We start from the raw sequence: 21,125 nt of genomic DNA on the forward strand, positions 1-21,125 counted from the left end.
AACAAAAATCAGCTGCATGGTCGAGTTGCCAGAAAGAAGCCTTTACTGTGCCAATGCCACAAATGACAACACCTTGACACGCCTCACAGCTTCTGGCATACTGTAATTTGGAGTGATGAGACCAAAATAGAGCTTTATGGTCACAATCATAAGCGCTATGTTTGGAGAGGGGTCAACAAGGCCTATAGTGAAAAGAATACCATCCACACTGTGAAGCATGGTGGTGGCTCACTGATGGGGTGTGTGTGCTCTAAAGGCACGGGGAATCTTGTGAAAATTGATGGCAAGATGAATGCTGCATGTTATCAGAAAATACTGGCAGACAATTTGCATTCTTCTGCATGAAAGCTGCACATGGAATGCTCTTGGACTTTCCAGCATGACAATGACCCTAAGCACAAGGCCAAGTTGACCCTCCAGTGGTTACAGCAGAAAAAGGTGAAGGTTCTGGAGTGACCATCACAGTCTCCTGACCTTAATATCATCGAGCCACTCTGGAGAGATCTCAAACGTGAGGTTCATGAAAGACGACCAAAGACTATGCATGACCTGGAGGCATTTTGCCAAGACGAATGGGCAGCTATACCACCTGCAAGAATTTGGGGCCTCATAGACAACTATTACAAAAGACTGCACGCTGTCATTGATGCTAAAGGGGGCAATACACAGTATTAAGAACTAAGGGTATGCAGACTTTTGAACAGGGGTCATTTCATTTTTTTCTTTGTTGCCATGTTTTGTTTTATGATTGTGCCATTCTGTTATAACCTACAGTTGAATATGAATCCCATAAGAAATAAAAGAAATGTGTTTTGCCTGCTCACTCATGTTTTCTTTAAAAATGGTACATATATTACCAATTCTCCAAGGGTATGCAAACTTTTGAGCACATCTGTATATATATATGTACGTGTATGTGTGTGTGTGTGTGTGTGTGTGTGTATATATATATATATATATATATATATATATATATATATACACTGTATATATATATATTGTGTATTCTATATATACTTAATTTTATTTTCAATATTTATTATCTTTTTTTTATTCAATTTTTAATTATTTTTTAAGTCTTGTTGCTGTTTTGTATTGTTGTGCACTGGAAGCTCCTGTCACCAAGACAAATTCCTTGTATGTGTAAGCATACTTGGCAATAAAGCTCATTCTGATTCTGATTCAGATGAGCATTATATGACCATAAGACTAAAGTGGGCCCTGAAAACCTTATTCTTGGTAAACTAATTCAATACAGCAATACACTTTCAGAGTAATTAGAATTGTAGCCTTAAAGCAAATTACAAATATAAATCAGAGTCTCCATGAATGCAAAAATGTGGAGAGAAATAATATCAAGGATGAATACAAGGATGGAGTGGAAGGAAATATATTAGATGGGGAGATCAATAACATATTCGATTAAGAACCTAAAATTTGAACACAGATGGGAACTGCTTAAAGAAGTAATAATATAATATTAAATGATGATGATTTTTCCCTCTGTCTTTTCTGATTCATTGGTTCAATGGAAACGTATTTAGCAATTATACTGCCCTACAAAGACTAAATGCAAAATTGAGTTATGACTGAAATCTGGTCTCTTAGACTATGATCTGTCCAGTGACTGACGAGTTTCACTTCTATGCTAAAATTCAGAGAAAGCATAATCACCTTTGAAATAATTCAAGTTTTTTTAGCCATTCAACCATTGTCCGTGTCTTCTCTTATAAAACAGCAATTTTATCATAGTAAACACCAGACATAATTCATTCCAAAAGGATTAAGTGTAAAATATGTTGAAAGTTAGTGGACAGGCAATCAGTTCATTAAGTGATGAGCTGTTTCCTCACAAAAGCAGTTTATTCATCACACTGAAGCATCTCCTAAATATACATCCATTCAAAACAAACGACCTTTGGCCTCCTCGCCAGTGTACCACCATAGAATGTCTATGGGACTGCCGCATTATGCATTTTGTTGCTAGCATTGTAGGCTCCTTGGTAGAAGGGCTCTAGTGTTTACTTGAAGTCAGGCTGACTAGTGACCAAGAGGTCAGGGGTGCGTGATCATGACCCGTAACATGGCAACATCTTAAATGTGTTCATGTTAGTGTCTTTGGCATTGTTGATTCTGTGACCATGTGTCACCTGATCAAAGCAGGGTGGAACAGAAATATCAACCAGTGCAGCCGGGTAACAAAAATAGTGGCGTGCAGGGCTCTCTGTTTTGAAGCCTGCGTGGTGTATTGTTTAAACGTCAAATGCGCTGGAATCTGGGTATTGTTATTTTAATTTGAACGCAGCAAAAACCCGTCTGGCAGGTGTTAAAATATTACGACGGCTGCTGGCACACATACACACCCTCGCAGTTCTTTGGTTACAGATTTTCTTGTTTGTTGAAAGATTTTGTAGACATTAAAGTTACCTTTCGTCTTTGTTCATCCGGATACATCCTTCAATGATCTCTTTCAGTTCTGGGACTTTCACTTTGTAAAAACTGTCTGGCTTCATGCCCTGAAATAAAGAGAGAAATAACTTCTTAAAACTCATTCCAAATGTTTCTAGTTTAACAGACAAAGATCAAACACAGGTGGAGGACAGTTATGCCTCTGCTGCAGCAAAATTAATTTGTGCTGCACACCCTCAGAAACCAATAGATAAGTGGTTGGGGGAGAAGAAAGGGTAAAAAGGAGGAAGATTAATTTGAGATACTGGAAATGTCACGTGTCAATCATGGGCGAAAATCAGCCCAGAGGTGAGCCATCACTATAATGGTGAAAACAATTGTGGTAATGTTTGTACATGTTTGTAAAGTATGTGTGTGAAGAGCACTTTGAATAAAAAAAGACACATCCACCCATATTCACACAAAGTGGAAGTTGACATCAAATACTTGGTAGTTGACGTCCTGTAGCATGACATGCTACTCCAACTACACAGTACATTTTAACCTAAAATCTTGAAGTTGATGAAAAAAAAGTCCATGGACATGTTATGTGTCTACTACCCAAATACAGAGAGCATTGTTAAAATCTGTGCATGTTCAACACAGATGTTACACTGGGTATGACTAACAGATTAGTGGATATAGACCAGAACAGGAAGGGGTCCCCATGTTACCAGAAATTAGGCAGAAATCCTGTTAGGAGAGTCTCTCTGACTTTATAAGATTACTGTAGGTTTAGCAAAATGTCATTTTTTTATTTTATTTACTGTACACAGTGTTCCATTTCCAGAGACTTGAATGAGGTTCAATATGTATTGACAAATGAATAAAGTTCAATATCTGTTGTCAATTCATTAAACCATTCAAAACAGAATTACAGTATATAAGTGTGTGTGAGAGCAAACGTTACAGATAAGCTTTCTGGTTTGACCTTCTGCATTTCATTCATTGTTGTAGAAGCACCAGACTCCGTTTGACTAAATGTGGGCTGCATAGAACAAGTGTAATCTTTAAAATAACTTGGCAGGGATGTTGAAACTCATTTCACTTGTAAGAGGTTAGCCAATCAAAACAGACATAATCTACATATAGACGTCTTAAATATAGAGTGGCACTAACAGTCTGTTTAGATCTAAAGGTCAGGCAGATGAAAGAAAAATAGTCAGCAAAATTTAGACTGCTTTTGGTGCAAGAAACCCTGACTAACAAAATTAATATATTAAAAAATATATATAATGCAAGAAAAGTAAAATATATGAGCCTTTTACAGACCTAAACATTAAAAGAATCTTCTAGGTTGAGTACAAGGTCTATTGACGGACTGATCTCACTGTGAATTTGGCGACAGCAGGTCAAAAGTTCTGCTGCTGAATTCAGTCTGTGCTTACTTAAAATCGACCACTATCCCCAGTGGCTGAAGCTGGAAGTGTTGTTGATTGTATTGGCACTGGTGAGTTCCAGTTTCTGGGTGAAATGTCCAAAGAGGGGTGCCAAAAGTAAGTTGTAAAGTGAGTTGTATTTTTAGTTGTAAATGATGTAATACAGTGAACAGGAATGGATATTTTATTAACCATACACCCTTACCCAAACCCTAAACCTAACTGTCAGTGGAGTAAAAAAATAATCTTTGAGGGAAAATGCAACCTTCGAATAACTTCCTGGTTTCCATTCGGTACACGAAACTGCATCTCTGCTGTAGCGCCACAAGAAAAGCAAACACACTTAAAATAATGCAAAAATATCTGAGTGGAGATGGTGCCTGTCAGTTACTCGGCAGAATGAGGTTGATGTCAGAACATTTGGCAGCAACATGTCACCGTTGCTATAGACAGTATCAAATCAATTTCTTTGTGTGTAAAAACAAACAAAAATCATACTTAAAGTAATGTACTGTACTTACATTGGAAGCAAGTTAAAATACACATTGTTATAAAAGTATAGCCATATAATTTAAACATTAGAGATTAATTTCTATGGAACCTGGAACATTTATTTTAAAAATAGAAAGAAACCTAGCAAATGGTACAGGTTGATGACAATCAGTTTTGCCGACACATCACTGAAAAAACACGATGGTTACAGTACAAATTATAAGGAAGAGAAAACAAAGCTTTCAAGAAGCTTGGCAATACACAACTGTAAGCTGTTTGTTACATGGCACACGTTATATTTAGTCAGCAGAACACATGATGCCAGAAGTGGATTCAGTCCTTCTGGGTTAAACAGACCATGTTATCTGTGTTACCTGTTAGGCAGCTAATGACAGGGAACAGTTGCCATACTGTAGAACAACATCGATCACATAGGTCATCCTTTGTGGAACATGGTTTGGTTGCCCTTACCAAACTCAAATACATTTTATAGGCCTTGTGAGGACACTTTTGTGCAACTAGACAAAAAAACATGCGTAAACACACGGAAATTACTACAAATACAACTTGAGTTTTTAATGGGTAGAAATTCAGTTTAGAAAAAGGACAGCAAGACACAGTCTGCACAGTGCTAATGACTGTTTTCCTAGAAGGACCCCTACTGTTTCATTTAGATGATAAGAAATCCAATTTTGAGATCCAAGAAAACATTGTTTTTACAGTTTTATTGTTTTTTAATCTCCCTTAAAGGGATAGTTTGCCCCAAAATGAAAATTCTCTAATCATTTACTCACCCTCATGCTAGACCTTCTTTATTCTGCAGAACATAAACAAATATTTTTAGAAGAATATCATAGTTCTGTAGGTCCATAAAATGCAAGTGAATGGTGACCAAAACTTTGAAGCTCAGAAAAAGCACATGAAGGCAGCATGAAAGTAATACATACACCTCCAGTGGTTTAATCCATGTCTTCTGAAGCGATCCAATCAGTTTGGGGGTAAGAACAGACCAAAATGTGACTCCTTTTTCATTGTACATCTTGCCATTGCAGTCTCTAGGCATGATCAAGATTTCAAGCTCGATTACACTTCCTAGTGTTTGACAAATGCGCAGAGCGCTGGATGGCGCTAGGAAGTGGAATCGAGCTTAAAATCATGATCCCCAAAGAGACTGAAGATGTCAAGATGTACAGTGAAAAAGAGTCACATTTTGGACTGTTCTCACACAAACCCGATTGGATCACTTCAAAAGACATTGATTAAACCACTGGAGTCTTTTATCCTGTTTTTATGTGCTTTTTGGAGCTTCAAAGTTTTGGTCATCATTCACTTGCATTGTATGGACCTACAGAGCTGAAATCTACACATCTGGGATGGCATAACGGTGAGTAAATGATGAGAGAATTTTCATATTTGGGTGAACTATTCCTTTAAGTGGAAAAGCAAAATAAGTCAATGTGAGGCAGTCTAAACCGCACTGTAAAGCTAAAATGAGGAGGAAACTACAAAATTTCGCTCTAACGAGGAACCTGATGCCAGGGTCATTTTCACAGCATTACAACAACCCTAGAATCGACTAATTTGAAGTAAATTTCCTCACCATAATAATGTTGATTTGTTAAACACTTACAATGACTAAAATGTATGTAGTAAATAGTTCCAAATTCATCACATAATCAATTGAATCTGTGTTCTTGGACTAAAATACTAATGGAGGAGAGTTATGATGCAACCTTTTTATTCTTTCAGCCATGACCGATGTCATCCTGCGAAATATATTATGGACTAGATCCCTGTTGCTTCTGGACAGAACATTTTTTGGCAACGTCAGCCACCTCAATGTTCTGAGCTGCCCCAGAAAAATACTGAGAGGAACTTGTTGACGTAACTAGAAGGCTTTGGCATTACCCATTCAGATAATAGGCCCATTGAAAGGTTGAGATGGAAAAGAAAACAGAAAATACAAAACAAAGGTGCAATTCATCGTAAAGGGGGTGCGGGTGTGCATGAAATTCTCACCTTGTAAAACTGCCTCTGTTTGTGTCCCATACAAAAATTAAAGTCATAAGGTTTGGAATAAAATGAGGGTAAATAAATGATGACAGATTAAATTTTTTTTTTGTAAACTTTCCCTTTAAGTCTCCTGGATCCAGGCAATCTATGAGAGACACCATATTCGCAGATATAAGATGACTTTTTCTCCAAGGATTGGAGAAAGATATGGTAGCCTTTTTGAGTGGCAACATAAAAATACATGTTGTTTGTGAACAAACGCAATGTACCATTCTGGAAGTTTCACAAACAAACTCATTAATGTCCTCAAGGAGAACATACTAACCAAATAAACGTGTCATCCATGGACACCAGGTGTAACAGGTTAGAATAGCTTACATCTAAACATTCCCTCATGAGAACTCGCATTATGGTAGCTTGGCTAGATCTTCACTCATTTGACAGGCCAGATTAATTAGAAGGTTTACTCTCACTCTGAGTCAATAAATCGACCTGAAAGCTTTTGATTGCAGTGGAAAGGGGGGGTCAATTTTTTCCTGCGCCTCGGCTAATTGACCAAACTCATCTTGCTGTGACCAGGCCTTGCGCTTGATGAGAAGGCTTTCATCGCCGCTGTGCATTTAACAGGTAAACAGCATTAGGGGGTTAATATAAAAAAAGCAAAATATGTTACTTTTGTGCCATCTTCTCAAATTTGAAAGCAGCACAGTAAAAGGTGTTTAGTCTGAATGCGTTCCCAACACATGGAGTGGAACAAAATGCAGGTGCTTTGACAAGTTTTATAAAAATTAGGCAGCACTCCTGCATGAGGTGCTGAAACAACAACGAGACAAGGCGTCATGGTTAAAGACATCAGTGCAGCATGTTTGCATAGCGGGGAAAAAACTGCACAGATGGACGAAAAAAAAAAAGTACAGTGTGAACGACTCCTAATAACAAAACAGGTGGTTCAATGTTTGTTGCTTTTCAGGATGAAATCCATGTGGTTTTACAGAATCGGTCAAAAATATTTGAGTAACTAGAATGGCCTTTAACAGTTAATAATTGATTTAAAGGGTTAATGTATGGTTAACCCATAATAAAATGATTGTTTGACCAATGGGCAGGTTTGATCTGTAAACAGTAGTAAAGATTACAGAATGCTTTAGATTCGTACAAACCACTGATGTCCACTATGATCTTTTCTTAATAAGTCATCTTTAAATACAGTACATGTAGTTCAATGTCTTTCTATCATATACTGTAATACAAAGGGAGGAAGTGCAGGAAAATATTTAAGTTTAATGAACAGTCAGCTGGTCATTGTTGCTAAATAAACCCTGATCAGGACCACTGAGGGGTCCTGTATTTATTTTGTCATAATGACCGGCTGACTGTACATTATCCTACTTATTACATGGCTACTTAAAGAGACAGTTCACCCAAAAATGAAAATTCTCTCATCATTTACTCACCCACATGCCATCCAAGATATGTATGACTTTCTTTCTTCTGCTGAACAGAAATTAAGATTTTTAGAAAAATATTTCAGCTCTGAAGGTCCATACAATTAAAGTGAATGGGTACCAACATTTTGAAGCTCCAAAAAGCACATAAAGGCAGCATAAAGACTCTAAAATATATCTTTAGAAGCAATATAATAGGTGTGGGTGAGAAACAGATCGATATTTAAGTCCTTTTTTACTATAAATTCTCCTCCCTGCCCAGTAGGTGGCAATATGCATGAAGAATGTGAATCGCCAAAAACAAAAGAAGAAGAATGTGAAAGCAGAGATTGATAGAGATCAGTTTCTCACCCACACTTATCATATTGCTTCTGAAGATATAAATGTATCCACTGGAGTCTTATGGACTACTCTTATGCTGCCTTTATGTGCTTTTGGAGCTTCAAAGTTTTGGTACCAATTTACTTGCATTGAATGGACCTACAGAGCTACGAAATTCTAAAAATATTTGTTTGTGTTCAGCAGAAAAAAGAAAGTCATACAAATATGGGGTGGCATGAGGGTGAGTAAATGATGAGAGAATTTTCATTTTTGGTTGAACTATCTCTTTAACAAATAAGTAAATAACATTGACCTGAAATAATGATTTCAGTTGAAATGATTATATTATGCGAGAAGAGACCGGAGTAAGACGAGAGACATTAAACAAGCACAGCTGTAGGAAACGGGGGACAAAATCATTATATATGCAAAAGTATTTGATGAAGAATGACATGATAGACCAATCAGAATCAAGTATTCCAAAAAACTGTGTAATAAAATCATATTAGCCTATATAATAAAATATAATCAATAACATTAACATTTCATGTCCAAAACATTTCTAAAATAAGTAATTAACACAATAAGTATTTTTTATTTTTTTGCATGTCTTTTCTTGTATATGAAATACTGTGATGGTAGTTACAGTAGGAAAACTGGTCACTCCAATAGTGACTTGAGTCTGGTTGTTTTAGTAAATAAAAACAAAACAAATACGCAGAGCGCTGGATGGCGCTAGGAAGTGGAATCGAGCTTAAAATCATGATCGCCAAAGAGACTGAAAAAAGAGTCACATTTTAGTCTGTTCTCACACAAACCCGATTGGATCACTTCAAAAGACATTGATTAAACCACTGGAGTCTTTTATCCTGTTTTTATGTGCTTTTTGGAGCATCAAAGTTTTGGTCATCATTCACTTGCATTGTATGGACCTACAGAGCTGAAATCTACACATCTGGGATGGCATGAGGGTGAGTAAATGATGAGAGAATTTTAATTTTTGAGTGAACTATCCCTTTAAGTGGAAAAGCAAAATAAGTCAATGTGAGGCAGTCTAAACTGCACTGTAAAGCTAAAATGAGGAGGAAACCACAAAATTTCGCTCTTACGAGGAACCTGATGCCAGGGTCATTTTCACAGCATTACAACCACCCTAGAATCGACTAATTCAAAGTAAATTTGAATGAAAAGAATAACATGATAGACCAATCAGAATCAAGTATTCCAAGATTTGTGTAATAAAATCATATTAGCCTATATAATAAAATATCATCAATAACAATTATATTTTCATGTCCAAAACATTTTTAAAATAAGTAATTAACACAATAAGTATTTTTAGTAAGTCTTTTCATGTATATGAAATATTGCGATGGTTGTTACAGTAGGAAAACTGGTCACTCCAATAGTGACTTGTGTCTGGTTGTTTTAGTAAATAAAATAACAAAAACAGCATGTACAGTACATGTTTTGACTTGATCATTTACACATAATTAATATCCAGTCTCCTCATACTTTTCTCTCTGTTCTACAGTATGTCACTCAATCCATTGCACGTAAACTGGAGGTCATGCACATAAAAGAAAGCCAAGTCTTACGTATTTTCACAATTAATCAGGTACTGATCACCACTGGTTCCTCTACCGATTGTTTGAAAAAGCACAATACTCCATGAACGTTTAATATGCTGACATTTCATTAAAGTTTTATCTATGCTTGTGCGTAGGCAGATAAGGAGACAGTTTTCATAGCAACCTGTCCAAGTTCTAATTATAGCCATTTCTGATATGCAGAGGTGTTGCACAATCATTTGCCCACCCAATAAGATGCGCATAAGACAGTTGGGTTCTAATGCCTCTACAACCTCCAGAGAACAACTCTGTCCCCATGGCAATGAAGGACCCAGATTCATGTCTAAGAGAGACTTATTGTATTACAAGTAATTAGCTGGAGCCGTGACAACGGCAGCATTGCATTACCAGAACAATCAGAATATACTTTAAATGAATGGAATCGCACTTATCTATTTTTAAAATGCACTTTAAATTTAGAGGAAAGTCAATAAACATTCCATACATTTTCACTCAAATTAATTGCAAATTAATTGTCCAATTGTCTATAATTATATCTAAAGTGTATATACTGTCTACAGTATAAATAAGATGAACACAAATATAAGCCTGGCCAATATATAGGTCAATAGGAAAATCATGAAAATGAATATATGAATTAAAAGAAATATTGGAACACCTGAATTGTTGAAAAACAGACTTTGTGAAACATCTTTTGTCCTGTGACCAAATTACTTGAAAAATGTATCACAGGTTGTTCAAACCTGTTTTTTTTTCTTGCTTAAGAAAGAATGACAGTTTAAGAACTAAATAAGAGACTGAGTTGCCATGGTAACCCCAGAATACTGAGAAAAACCTGAGGCATGACAACACAAGAATGTTAAGTACAGGGCTGTAGTTCATAAAGTTGTGCTCGACGGCCCACCGTCCCTTTCCTATCCGAAAAACAAACACAGCAAAATTACGGATTGCGTTTGAGTACGTGTTAATGCACTAAAGTCTATAAATATTAAAGCTAAACGTACTGGGAGGCTTCATTACTCCATAAAAATTGTCTGTTATGTGGTACTAGTTTTAGTATTTATAGCCTGCCAAAGTTACTGCATTAACAGGTTTAATTTAAATATGTTTAACGGCAATACATTTCTCAGGGCAGTCTGTTACCGCAATCTAGTGGCATGTTTTATGTTTAATGTTTTAAGGCGAGTTGTAAAGGTTTAAAATTTTATAATATACTGTGTATACAATACTAAAACTAAGGCCATATTAACACTACTATGTTTTTGTTGGAAAAGCATTGATTTCATTACATTTACGCCTCACTGGAATGGCATTTTCCTCCACCGAAAACACTCTCCATTACCGGATACTTTTGCAAATGTGCCGTAAGGAAACAGAAAACAAAACTGATTAGTGTGGATATGGTCTAAAATGATCTTGTGGTCTTTTTTATTTTATTTTAGTAAGATTTGAAGTCTTGGATGAAAATGAATTACATTTTGACCACTCACAGGTGAAGCGAATAATGTTGATCATCTCCTAACAAGGCCACTTTTCAACGTCTGGGTAGATTAGATGGTAAGCGAACAATCAGTTCTCATGGTCAATGTGTTGAATGCAGGAGAAATGGGCAGGAGTAAAGACCTGAGCGACTTTGACAAGGGCCAAGTTGTTATGGCCAAACGACTGGGTCAGAGCATGATTTAATCCATGATTTGGTATCGACAGTGGTCCAAGCAAGGACAAACCACAAACCGGAGACAGGGTGTTGGGCGCCCGAGGCTCATCGATGCGTGAGGGCAACTAAGGCTATCCCATCTGATCCAAACCGACAGAAGGTCTACTGTGGGACAAGTCACAGAAAATTTTAATGATGGTTACGGGAGGAATGTGGCACAACACAGTGCATCCCATACTGCTGTGTATGGGGCCAAGTAGCCGCAGACCGGTCAGAGTACCCATGATGACCCCCTCCACCGCCGAAAGCGTCTACAATGGGCACGCGAGCGTAGGAACTGGACCTTGGAGCAATGGAAGAAGGTCACCTGGTCCGATCAGTTCCATTTTCTTTGGGAAGACGACAAGCCGGTGGAGGGAGTGTGATGCTCTGGGCGATGTTCTGCTGGGAAATCCTGGGTCCGGCCATTCATGTAGATGTCAATTTGACATAGTTGCAGACCAGGTACACCCCTTCATGGCAATGGTATTCCCTGATGGCAGTGGCCTCTTTCAACAGGATAATGCGCCCTGCCACACTGCACACACTGTACGGGAATGGTTTGAGGAACATGATGAAGAGTTCGAGGTGTTGCCCTGGCCTCCAAATTCACCAGATCTCAATCCGATTAAGTATCTATGGGATGTGCTGGACCAACAAGTCCGATCTACGATAGCTCCACCTCGCAACTTACAAGACTTGAAGGATTGGCTGCTAATGTCTTGGTGACATATCTCACAGGACACCTTCAGGGGTCTTGTAGAGTCCATGCCTCGGCAGGTCAGCGCTGTTTTTGCGGCACGCAGTGGACCAACAGCATATTAGGTAGGTGGTCATAATGTTTTGGCTCGTCAGTGAATAGATTTTATTTTCATTTTAGTCTTTGTTAATGATAATAGCACTGTGTCTCTCTGCAAAGTCTTGGATGCGTTCCTTTCGCAAACAGGCACAATTCAACATTCCTTTTCTTTTTCTTCTGCTAAAAGCTTGTTAAATGCTTTTTCAGATAATAAAATCCATTCACAGTCTAAACAGAAGACAAAACCATCTACAAACAACAGCGCTATTCTTGCTTTCATGAACATGCTAGGGTCAAACGCCACCTCCACAGATCATGACTCGTTGCATCCTAAACCCCATGCTCTCTGCCTCTAGTTAGTCTATTTTCATAAACCCAAGCAATATGAAAGATCAAATATGAATGTGCCTTTCAGACACTCTCAATGCTCAGTTGATATTCAAACACATGGTTTGACCCCCTCCGGACTCCACTTTGCCCCAGTGAACTCCTCCACTCTTCCTTCCATGCTGACCCCTGGGGCCATTGCTCCAGTATGTGTCCACATTCTTAGATCATGCATAGCTGATCCACTATGTTTAGTGTGAAGAGTAATCGGTGATCCCTGATTGGCTTAAGTTGATGATGTAGCTGGAGTGTTCAAACAATACACACACACATGCCAACACAGATTTACATATAATATTTTGTAAATACTGTACATGCATGCCTCCTCTATGCATTCAAAATTGTGATATGGTGCTTCAGACGCAGCTTCAGTTCCAGTACCCCCCAACCAAAAATTTGCTATTTTTATATTGTCATTTATTTATTTATTAAGATATACAGTAAGATAGCAAATTATTGATCGGATTATACTATTTTTATTAATAATTTTCACTGTTTAATTAAATATATTTATAATATACTTATAATATAATACACAAGAATTACAATATAATTATAATAGTAATATAAGACATATTAAATAACTATAATAGATTGCAAAAAATATCATAATTTGTATTTTTGTTTTGTTTCCAGTAAAAATATTTATATAAACATCCTTAACACAAGATCAGTTTCACTGACAAAGGATATTATGTTTTTGTTACAATTAAAGGAATATTCTGGTATGTGCAAGTTAAGCTCAAGCAACAGCATTTGTGGCATAACACTGATTACCACAAAAATTAATTTTGATTTGCCAAAATAAAAAAATTTAAAAAAAAGCACAAATCTGGGTTACAATGAGGCTCTTGCAATGGAAGTGAATACAGCAAATTTATCAACGTTAAAATACTCACTGTTTCAAAAGTATAACCATAAGACATAAACAATATGCGTGTTAACATGATTTTACTAACCTTTTCTGTGAATAGTTATAGTGAATTTTACAACTTTGTTGCCATGACGATATTATGTCAACAAATCCTAAAATGATTCAAACAACTTTACTGCTCAAATAACACACAAGAAGAATTAATTTAAGTGCTTTTATACAATTATAAGCTTCACATTTTTGCCTTTAAATCCTCCAAAAATTGCCCCCATTCACTTCCATTATAAGTGCCTTACTGTAATCTCGATTTTTGCTTTTTTTAAAGAAACGGAGGGAAAGTCAAAATTTGTTTTTATGGAAATCAACATTATGTCACATATGATTGAGCTTAACTTATATTGAAACCAGAATATTCCTTTAAAGAGGCCCTATTATGCTTTTTGGGATTTTACCTTTCCTTTAGTGTGTAATATAGCTGTTTGTGCATGTAAAAGTTCTGCAAAGTTACAAAGCACAAAGTCCATGCCAAAGGGAGTTACTCTTTCCCACAGAAAACACTGCTCCTGAACTGCCTGAAACGCCTGGTTTGCAGTCCAGCCATTACTTCCGTGACTTAGCTATGTCACTATGTAACACACTTGCATAATGCCCACATAAGGGCTACTTTAAGCTGAAACTCGGTTATAGTAAGGGCCGTTATATTTCCAACACACGCTCAAAGCGGCTGACCAATCACAACAGACTGGGCCAGCTGACCAATCAGAGCAGACTGGACTTTTCGGAAAGGGGGGCTTTAAAGACAGGAGCTAAATCAGGGTGAAAAGAGGTGCTGCAGCAATGTACAGTATGATAAAATGAATGTGTTTTTTGAACATTAAAGCATGTAAACCTATTCTAGTAGACCCCCAAAATAAAATTATGAACCTGTAAATGAGCATAATATGGGCTCTTTAAATATTATATATATATTAACTAAGTACTATTTTCATTTATTTTACACTGTATATAATAAAGCAACATATTGCAACATATTTACCATATATACTTACTTGTATGTTACTTTGTACATACCCCTAAGCCATCTTGGGTCATAACAGTCTTTTTATCAGAAATCAACATACTTTTGTGAGATTTATGTATAAAAAAAGAAAAAACTATTTGCCAATGTGGTTTGAACTTAATTTAAAGTTTATATTTCTTACCCCATTTACAAATAGTTTTTTCTAGCTTTAAGCATAAACCCTAACTAACTTTTGCTAAATTCCTCATTTTGCAATTCGTCATTTTGCTTTTCAAACAATTGTATCTTGTTTTTAGAATGTTTCAACATTTTCTTCAAAGCAAGACAAAACTACTCATTAAGGCTGTTAAATTAAATTCGAAATTCGAATTTTAGTCGATTTTAAGACAAAATGGAGAGCTACAAATGGATGTTTGGCAAGCACTGATGATGACTTCAGACCGATCATATTCTTGCACTTAAAAAGGCTAGATGCAGCGCAACAAAAACACTTTAGCAGAACGCAGGTGTCTCGAGACCTGTTTTAATAGGTTGAAGTTCTTTTTAACTTGATACGGCATCTAAAAATCACAGCTCTCTTGCACAAGACGCTGAATAAACTACAACCGCGGCAAAACGGTCAAAGATGTTCGTTTAGCGCATACGTACATAGAAAAACAAATGAATGAAACTGAATGGTTGCAAAAGTGTTTGGTGTGAACAGCCCCTTAGGTGTTGCATCTTGCTCTCTTCTCAGTATTTCTCAGATTAAGCTATGTGTATTAAAATGCTTTACATGCAACACTGCCTTAGATTTTGGCCAAAATCATGTACCTTATTTTTGCTGGCTACTCTCTGGAACAGCCTTTGTGTCTATGATGCATATAAATGTTGGCAGCTCACTAGGTTTTGGAAAAGAGCTTCTGCCTCTCTTTTTCCTTATCGCTCAATGCTCTGGAAAATGGAAATGTCCTCTCTGACCAACCATGTCATTTCTGCATGCCCACATCAAAGGCTGAGCCACACATGCCACACATGCCACACAGTTCCTGCTCTGCAATACCAAGAAGAGCAGCATGAAAGGTGACATCTGTTTGGCATGTCAGAGAGGCGTAGCAACACACAAATGACTGCAAACATCTAATTCACTCTTTCCTTCCTCTTTTCTTATCAGCTGAATCTGATACGGCCTGACCTTGGCATAATGCTAATGTATTAGGGAAAACACAAACAAAGCACAACAAAAGGACACGCTGATTGAAGAAAGGATAGTTGTAATTTCATAAACAGCAGACTGTGATGCAGGACAAGACAATATAATGTCCTCGAATGAGTGAATTAAAGAGGAAATGATTACAGGCCAAAGTATGTGTGAAATTAATGGCTCTCACTTCGGTGTGAGATGCTGAAAAACAGCGAAACTCGGCGCAACAGTCAGAAATGGCCATCTAGTGCATGTTTACAAAGAAAAACAATTAAAAAACAGGCATATGGTGTGAACAGTCCCGTAGGCATTATATAATCTGTATTTTATGAAATAAAGTCATCTTTATTAACATTTTGGATGCACTTTATTTTACTATTAGGTAACTACATGTACTTAATATGGGTTAAGGTTAGGGTTAGGTTTAGGGTTAGTACCTAGTAATTACTATAGTTGTTGTAATTATATAGTACGTAAATGTAGAACAGTACTCTGAAATAAAGTGCTACCAAAATGTTTATTACAAATTTATATTATTAACATTACAGTATATATTCTTATATATATATATATATATATTTTTTTTTTTTTTTTTACACAAATATATTATTTTAAAGACCCATGAAATCAAAATTAGAATTTTGTGGCTTTATAAGAATATTTTGGGTTCAATACAAGTTAAGCTCAATTGACAGCATTTGTGACAATGTTGATTACCACAAAAAATTATTTCGACTCGTCCATCCTTTCCTTAAAAACAAAACAAAAATCATAGTTGCAATGATGCACTTACATTGGAAGTGAACATGGACCATTTTTGGAGGGTTTAAAGTAAATGTAAAGCTTATAATTTTATAAAAGCTTTTTTTTCACATACATTAATTCTTCTGTTAAAACTTGTGTATTATTTGAGCTGCAAAGTTGTTTAAATAGTCATTTTTACAGTCATTTTAGGGTTTGTTGACAGTACATTACATAGTCATGGCAACTAAGTTGTAAAATTGGCTATAACTTTACACAGTAAGTAAGTGATTTTATCATACTAAAATCATGTTAACATGCATATTGTTTACTGTATGTTTTGTGGCTACACATTTGAAACAGTGAGTATTGTAATGTTTACGGATTGGTCCCATTGACTTCCATTGTAAGTGCCTCACTGGAATCATACATTTTTGTGGTAATCAGCATTATGCCACAAATGCTGTCGATTGAGTTTAACTTGTCTGTGTCTGTTAGCTTTAAGGTCATCTACAGTATATGTTAGTGTACTCCTAAACACTGACAAAATTCCCTAGGTATACACATTTAAAATTTACAGTCCTTCTCTTCCAGAAAAAGGAACAAATATACTGATGACTCATCCAGAACTACAGAGATTTTTGTCCTATAAAATGCTCTCTATGATGAATTTATGACATTTTACACATATTTGCCAAAAGTGCATGTCGTTTCTTTAGTTGTAAAACTAAAGAACTAAAAGTGGTAAAAAAAATTACTGTGAGCACATTTAAGGAAACAGATAGTACAATGAAAATCACATGCAAAACTGTTTCACAACATGTGCTGGCCATTAAATGCATCAATAAATGGAACTGAAAAATGTATTCCTTTAGTATATGAAGTTAAGAAGAAGAAGAAGAAAGGGAAAATCAGGCCATTTTCCCACTAGAATAATAAATCTCCTGAAAGGGCTTCTGCATCCAACAATGCTTCTAGTGTTGTTCTACAAACTGTTTAACTTTGTGGTTTTTGCTTTGTATATTATATTCATCAACACATTGATTGGTTGGACTCTTAAGTAGCCTCCCTAGGGAAAGAGGCGTAATGGAAGAGATTATAATCATGCCCAATTCGATGCTCACCCAAGATTGCGGTTAGCATGCATTGCACATATAAGTACAATGGAATTAATAACAGATTTCAGCACTGTAATTAGAAATAAGATGGATCCTGGGGTTAACTAGTGGGTTGAATTCTGAGCGACTGAGGAGAATGCTGTTTTCTAAATGGAATTATAGCTCAAGAGAGACACTGTAATTGTCCCTTTGTTGTGAAAAAAATGTCACTGAGACTCTCATACAAGCCTCAAGCCTCAGTCATCTACATATACACATATATATAGTATGTCCATTTAGTTTGAGTTAGCTCAAAGTTTAGAAAAAATTGCAAGTGCAAACTTATTGATAAATCACGACTTCTGCATGAAAACTTTCACAACTTTTTTTTTGCACACAAAAATGCATACCCACGGTTAGTGAATGATACCCAGGCTTTGTTTTGATGGTAAATAATTGGCATTGTAAGCCAAGCCCGGTGCTGTGACATGTATCTCACCCTTAGTAATACAAGACTGACTTACACTGGTGACTTTGCGGTAGATCTGTGCAGCGTTTTGGCACTCTGAGTAAGGGTACTCTGACGTGGTCATCTCCAGGATGCACATGCCAAAGGCATACACATCCACAGCTTCATCATACTTCTCCTCATACATTTCAGGAGCCATGAACTCTGGGGTACCTGTGTGAGAGCAAAGAGCAATGCCAACAAAATCAGAAAAATAAAAAATGGGTCATTCTGTGTCATTATAACCTTAGAAAGGTGGCAACGTCATTATTAGATTTTTTACACAAGAATAATAAGAAAATCACCTTTGGTGTTTGGACCCCTAATAATGCATTCCAGGGCTTTGCAGATGTACATTTCTAAAATCCAAAAACTACATATAGTAGGTATTGCACTAACTGAAGAGCCACAATGTGTCACTTATTCTTTATAATAGTATATTTTTGAAGTCTAGAAAAATGTTGACATTACTGTTTTAATGTGAATAAAAATGGTACATTCCTAACATAATTTGTACTTCAGACCTTTGTGTTGTTGGACATAAAAAACTAGCTTAATTCCGTGCAACCAACATTTGGTTTTCGACCATTGAAAATGGGTAAAATTGTAGTATTTACGCATGGAGCCACATGAGAGCACCATATCTCTGAGATTTATGTATCTACGGCCTTAAAAATGAAAATACAAAAATGAAAGTTTGTTCAGAACCAGAATCTAAAAGCATATTAAGATATCTTTAACACTTCTGGGGTTAAAGGCACTCCAATATTAGAAAAACAGCATAAAAAAGTGAGGTGTATTTTTGTCAAATTTTTGGATATACACCATTGGCATATAATGCAACAAGGGGTGCTGAAGTCAACTGATTTTAGTAATAGACCTACCATCTCTTTGTAAAAATAAAATAACGCTAAGGTTATTTTAGAAATGTAGTTTTGCTCCTAATCATAGATGAAAATTGCTGTTTTGACGTTTCCTAACATATTTTTTACTTCAGACCTTTGTGTGTTGGACATGAAAAACTAGCTTCATACCATGCAACTCACATTTGGTTTTCAACCATTAAATAATGGGTAAAAGTGTACTAATTATGCATGAAGCCACACTACGATTTAACTATATAGGGCGTTAAAAATGAAGATACAAAAAGGAAAGTTTGTTCAGAACCAGAATTTAAAATGATATTAAGATATCTTTTACACTTCTGGAGTTATAGGCACTCCAACTTTGGGAAAACAGCATAAAAAATTGAGGGTTTTTGTTCAATTTTTTTATATACACCACTGGCACATAATGCAACATTTATGTGTATCTTTATCTTTTAGTAAGCAATGTGATATGATGTATGCACAAAGTGCAGCTTGTAGGGAGGTGAATAGAGAAATCTCTGTGAAGCACTTGTAGTGGTATAAATACAGTTGACCAAGTAAACAAACTAACAGACACATAAGCTTATAATAAAAGTGGTGCAGGGTTCTGTTTACAGTAACTCTCGTGAAGGTTAAAGAAAATTCTTGCTGGTGCAAGCATGTATGGGAAATGTTAGGACAATTCAAGTTCTGTGAGAATAGATTATGTTAACCATAATCTTCTGTAAAGAGAAATCGAGTGTAACATTTGACCGATATTTGGCCATTTTGAGGTTATCATCTGATAATTGTGTCCGCTTTGCCGATTAAAAGAAGAATTCCCTCCCCCTTCCTTCAGTTTCAAATCCTACAGACAGCCTTAAAATATTAAATAATGGATAATAAACCATTTCTGTTTAATTTAATTAAGTTAATATTGTGTAATGCATATTTTGTTTTGTAATATGAAATAAAATAAGTGTTTATTTCATTTCAGAAAAACAACTGCTGTATTTAACCCTTTAAGCTCTCAGGGTGTTTTTAAAGATTTCGTGTTTCAGTGGCACACACAAAATAAAGACTTATAATGACAAAAAAAAAAACATAAAACAAAACAACAAAAAAAACCACAAAAAAAAACAAGGAGGGTCAAGTGTTTGGTATCATTTTAAAGAAAACTAATTAATGATATAGATTATGATAAATTCTGAGACTCTCAGCATAAGAAAAAAAAAAAAAAACTTGACCCAAATATTTACTTTTCCCCCCCATATTTTTCTGATTTGACATTATAGAGTATATGTCATATATATATATATAAACAAGGTAGCTCCAAAAAACTGCATTTGCTTTGTTCCCAGTCATGTCACCTTTTACTGTAACTGAGTACAATTTTGTGTTGATACGACAAAGCAATCAAAAGTTATAGCATTACAAAAACAATTTGTCTTAGTATCCTAAAAAGTTTCTAAGTATCTAAAAGCCTCTTCAAACACATAAAACCTAATAACTGTACATAAGAACTACTTACACATGCAAATACATCAATGACTAAATGTATGCTCTCTCTCCAAAACATGAGAAATGAGATCTCATTCAGTTCCATTCTGTGTCATTTAAGCCATCACTGAGTCTGTGTCATGTATTTGGCGCCATCTCCTGGTGGCCATAAGTAAATAGAGCAAACAATCCTCTCTGCCCATATCTGGATGACTTCCACCTCTGGTTGCAGCAATTTGAATCCTAATATTATTGGTTTAGCATTCCATGATGCTGGATAACATACTAGATTATTTCCGATGAAGTCATCTGATCCAGGAAAGCAACGTGTTTTTAACCAGATAACACATTATGTGATGTGTGCACATTGTGCTTCATTTGGATAATCTAATGATCTATGCATCCGGTTATGTTGTGTGTGGGCTCATTTTAAAGGTAATCACCTCCACTAAGTAATGATATGTGATATTTTATGTTCTGTTAATTTTTCGTGAAATTTATGTGAAAACCTGGCATATAAGCAACACCTGTTTACATGTAACATGTATGTCAAATACATATACTTACTCGCTATTACTCGCTATATTTTTGTCTGTGAGAAAAAAATAGGCTGGTTGTATTCTACTATTTAAGAGCTTTCCAACGACATATGGTGCACGGCTATTTGATCAGTTTGATGTTTTTATTGATTAAAATAATATGTGCAGTGCAAAATTATTAATAAATAAAACTTCCGTTTTGTCAGCAAATTTCAAAGCACTTATTGTGACAGTTTTTTTCT

The 21,125-nt window shown here is 35.9% G+C and overlaps 1 protein-coding gene across 1 annotated transcript in view; it reads right to left on the minus strand.

Moving 5' to 3' along the window:
• Positions 1-21,125, minus strand: part of LOC127452222 (serine/threonine-protein kinase WNK4-like) — an 89,170-nt gene that overhangs the window by 26,808 nt on the left and 41,237 nt on the right. The window contains exons 4-5 of the mRNA XM_051717564.1: positions 18,013-18,170; positions 2,428-2,516 (exon numbers count right to left, since the gene is read on the minus strand). Of these exons, the coding sequence (XP_051573524.1) occupies positions 2,428-2,516; positions 18,013-18,170 (247 nt within the window). The remainder of the gene's footprint in view (positions 1-2,427; positions 2,517-18,012; positions 18,171-21,125) is intronic.

Source organism: Myxocyprinus asiaticus, chromosome 14, assembly GCF_019703515.2.
Source record: "Myxocyprinus asiaticus isolate MX2 ecotype Aquarium Trade chromosome 14, UBuf_Myxa_2, whole genome shotgun sequence".
Classification (NCBI taxonomy): domain Eukaryota; kingdom Metazoa; phylum Chordata; class Actinopteri; order Cypriniformes; family Catostomidae; genus Myxocyprinus; species Myxocyprinus asiaticus.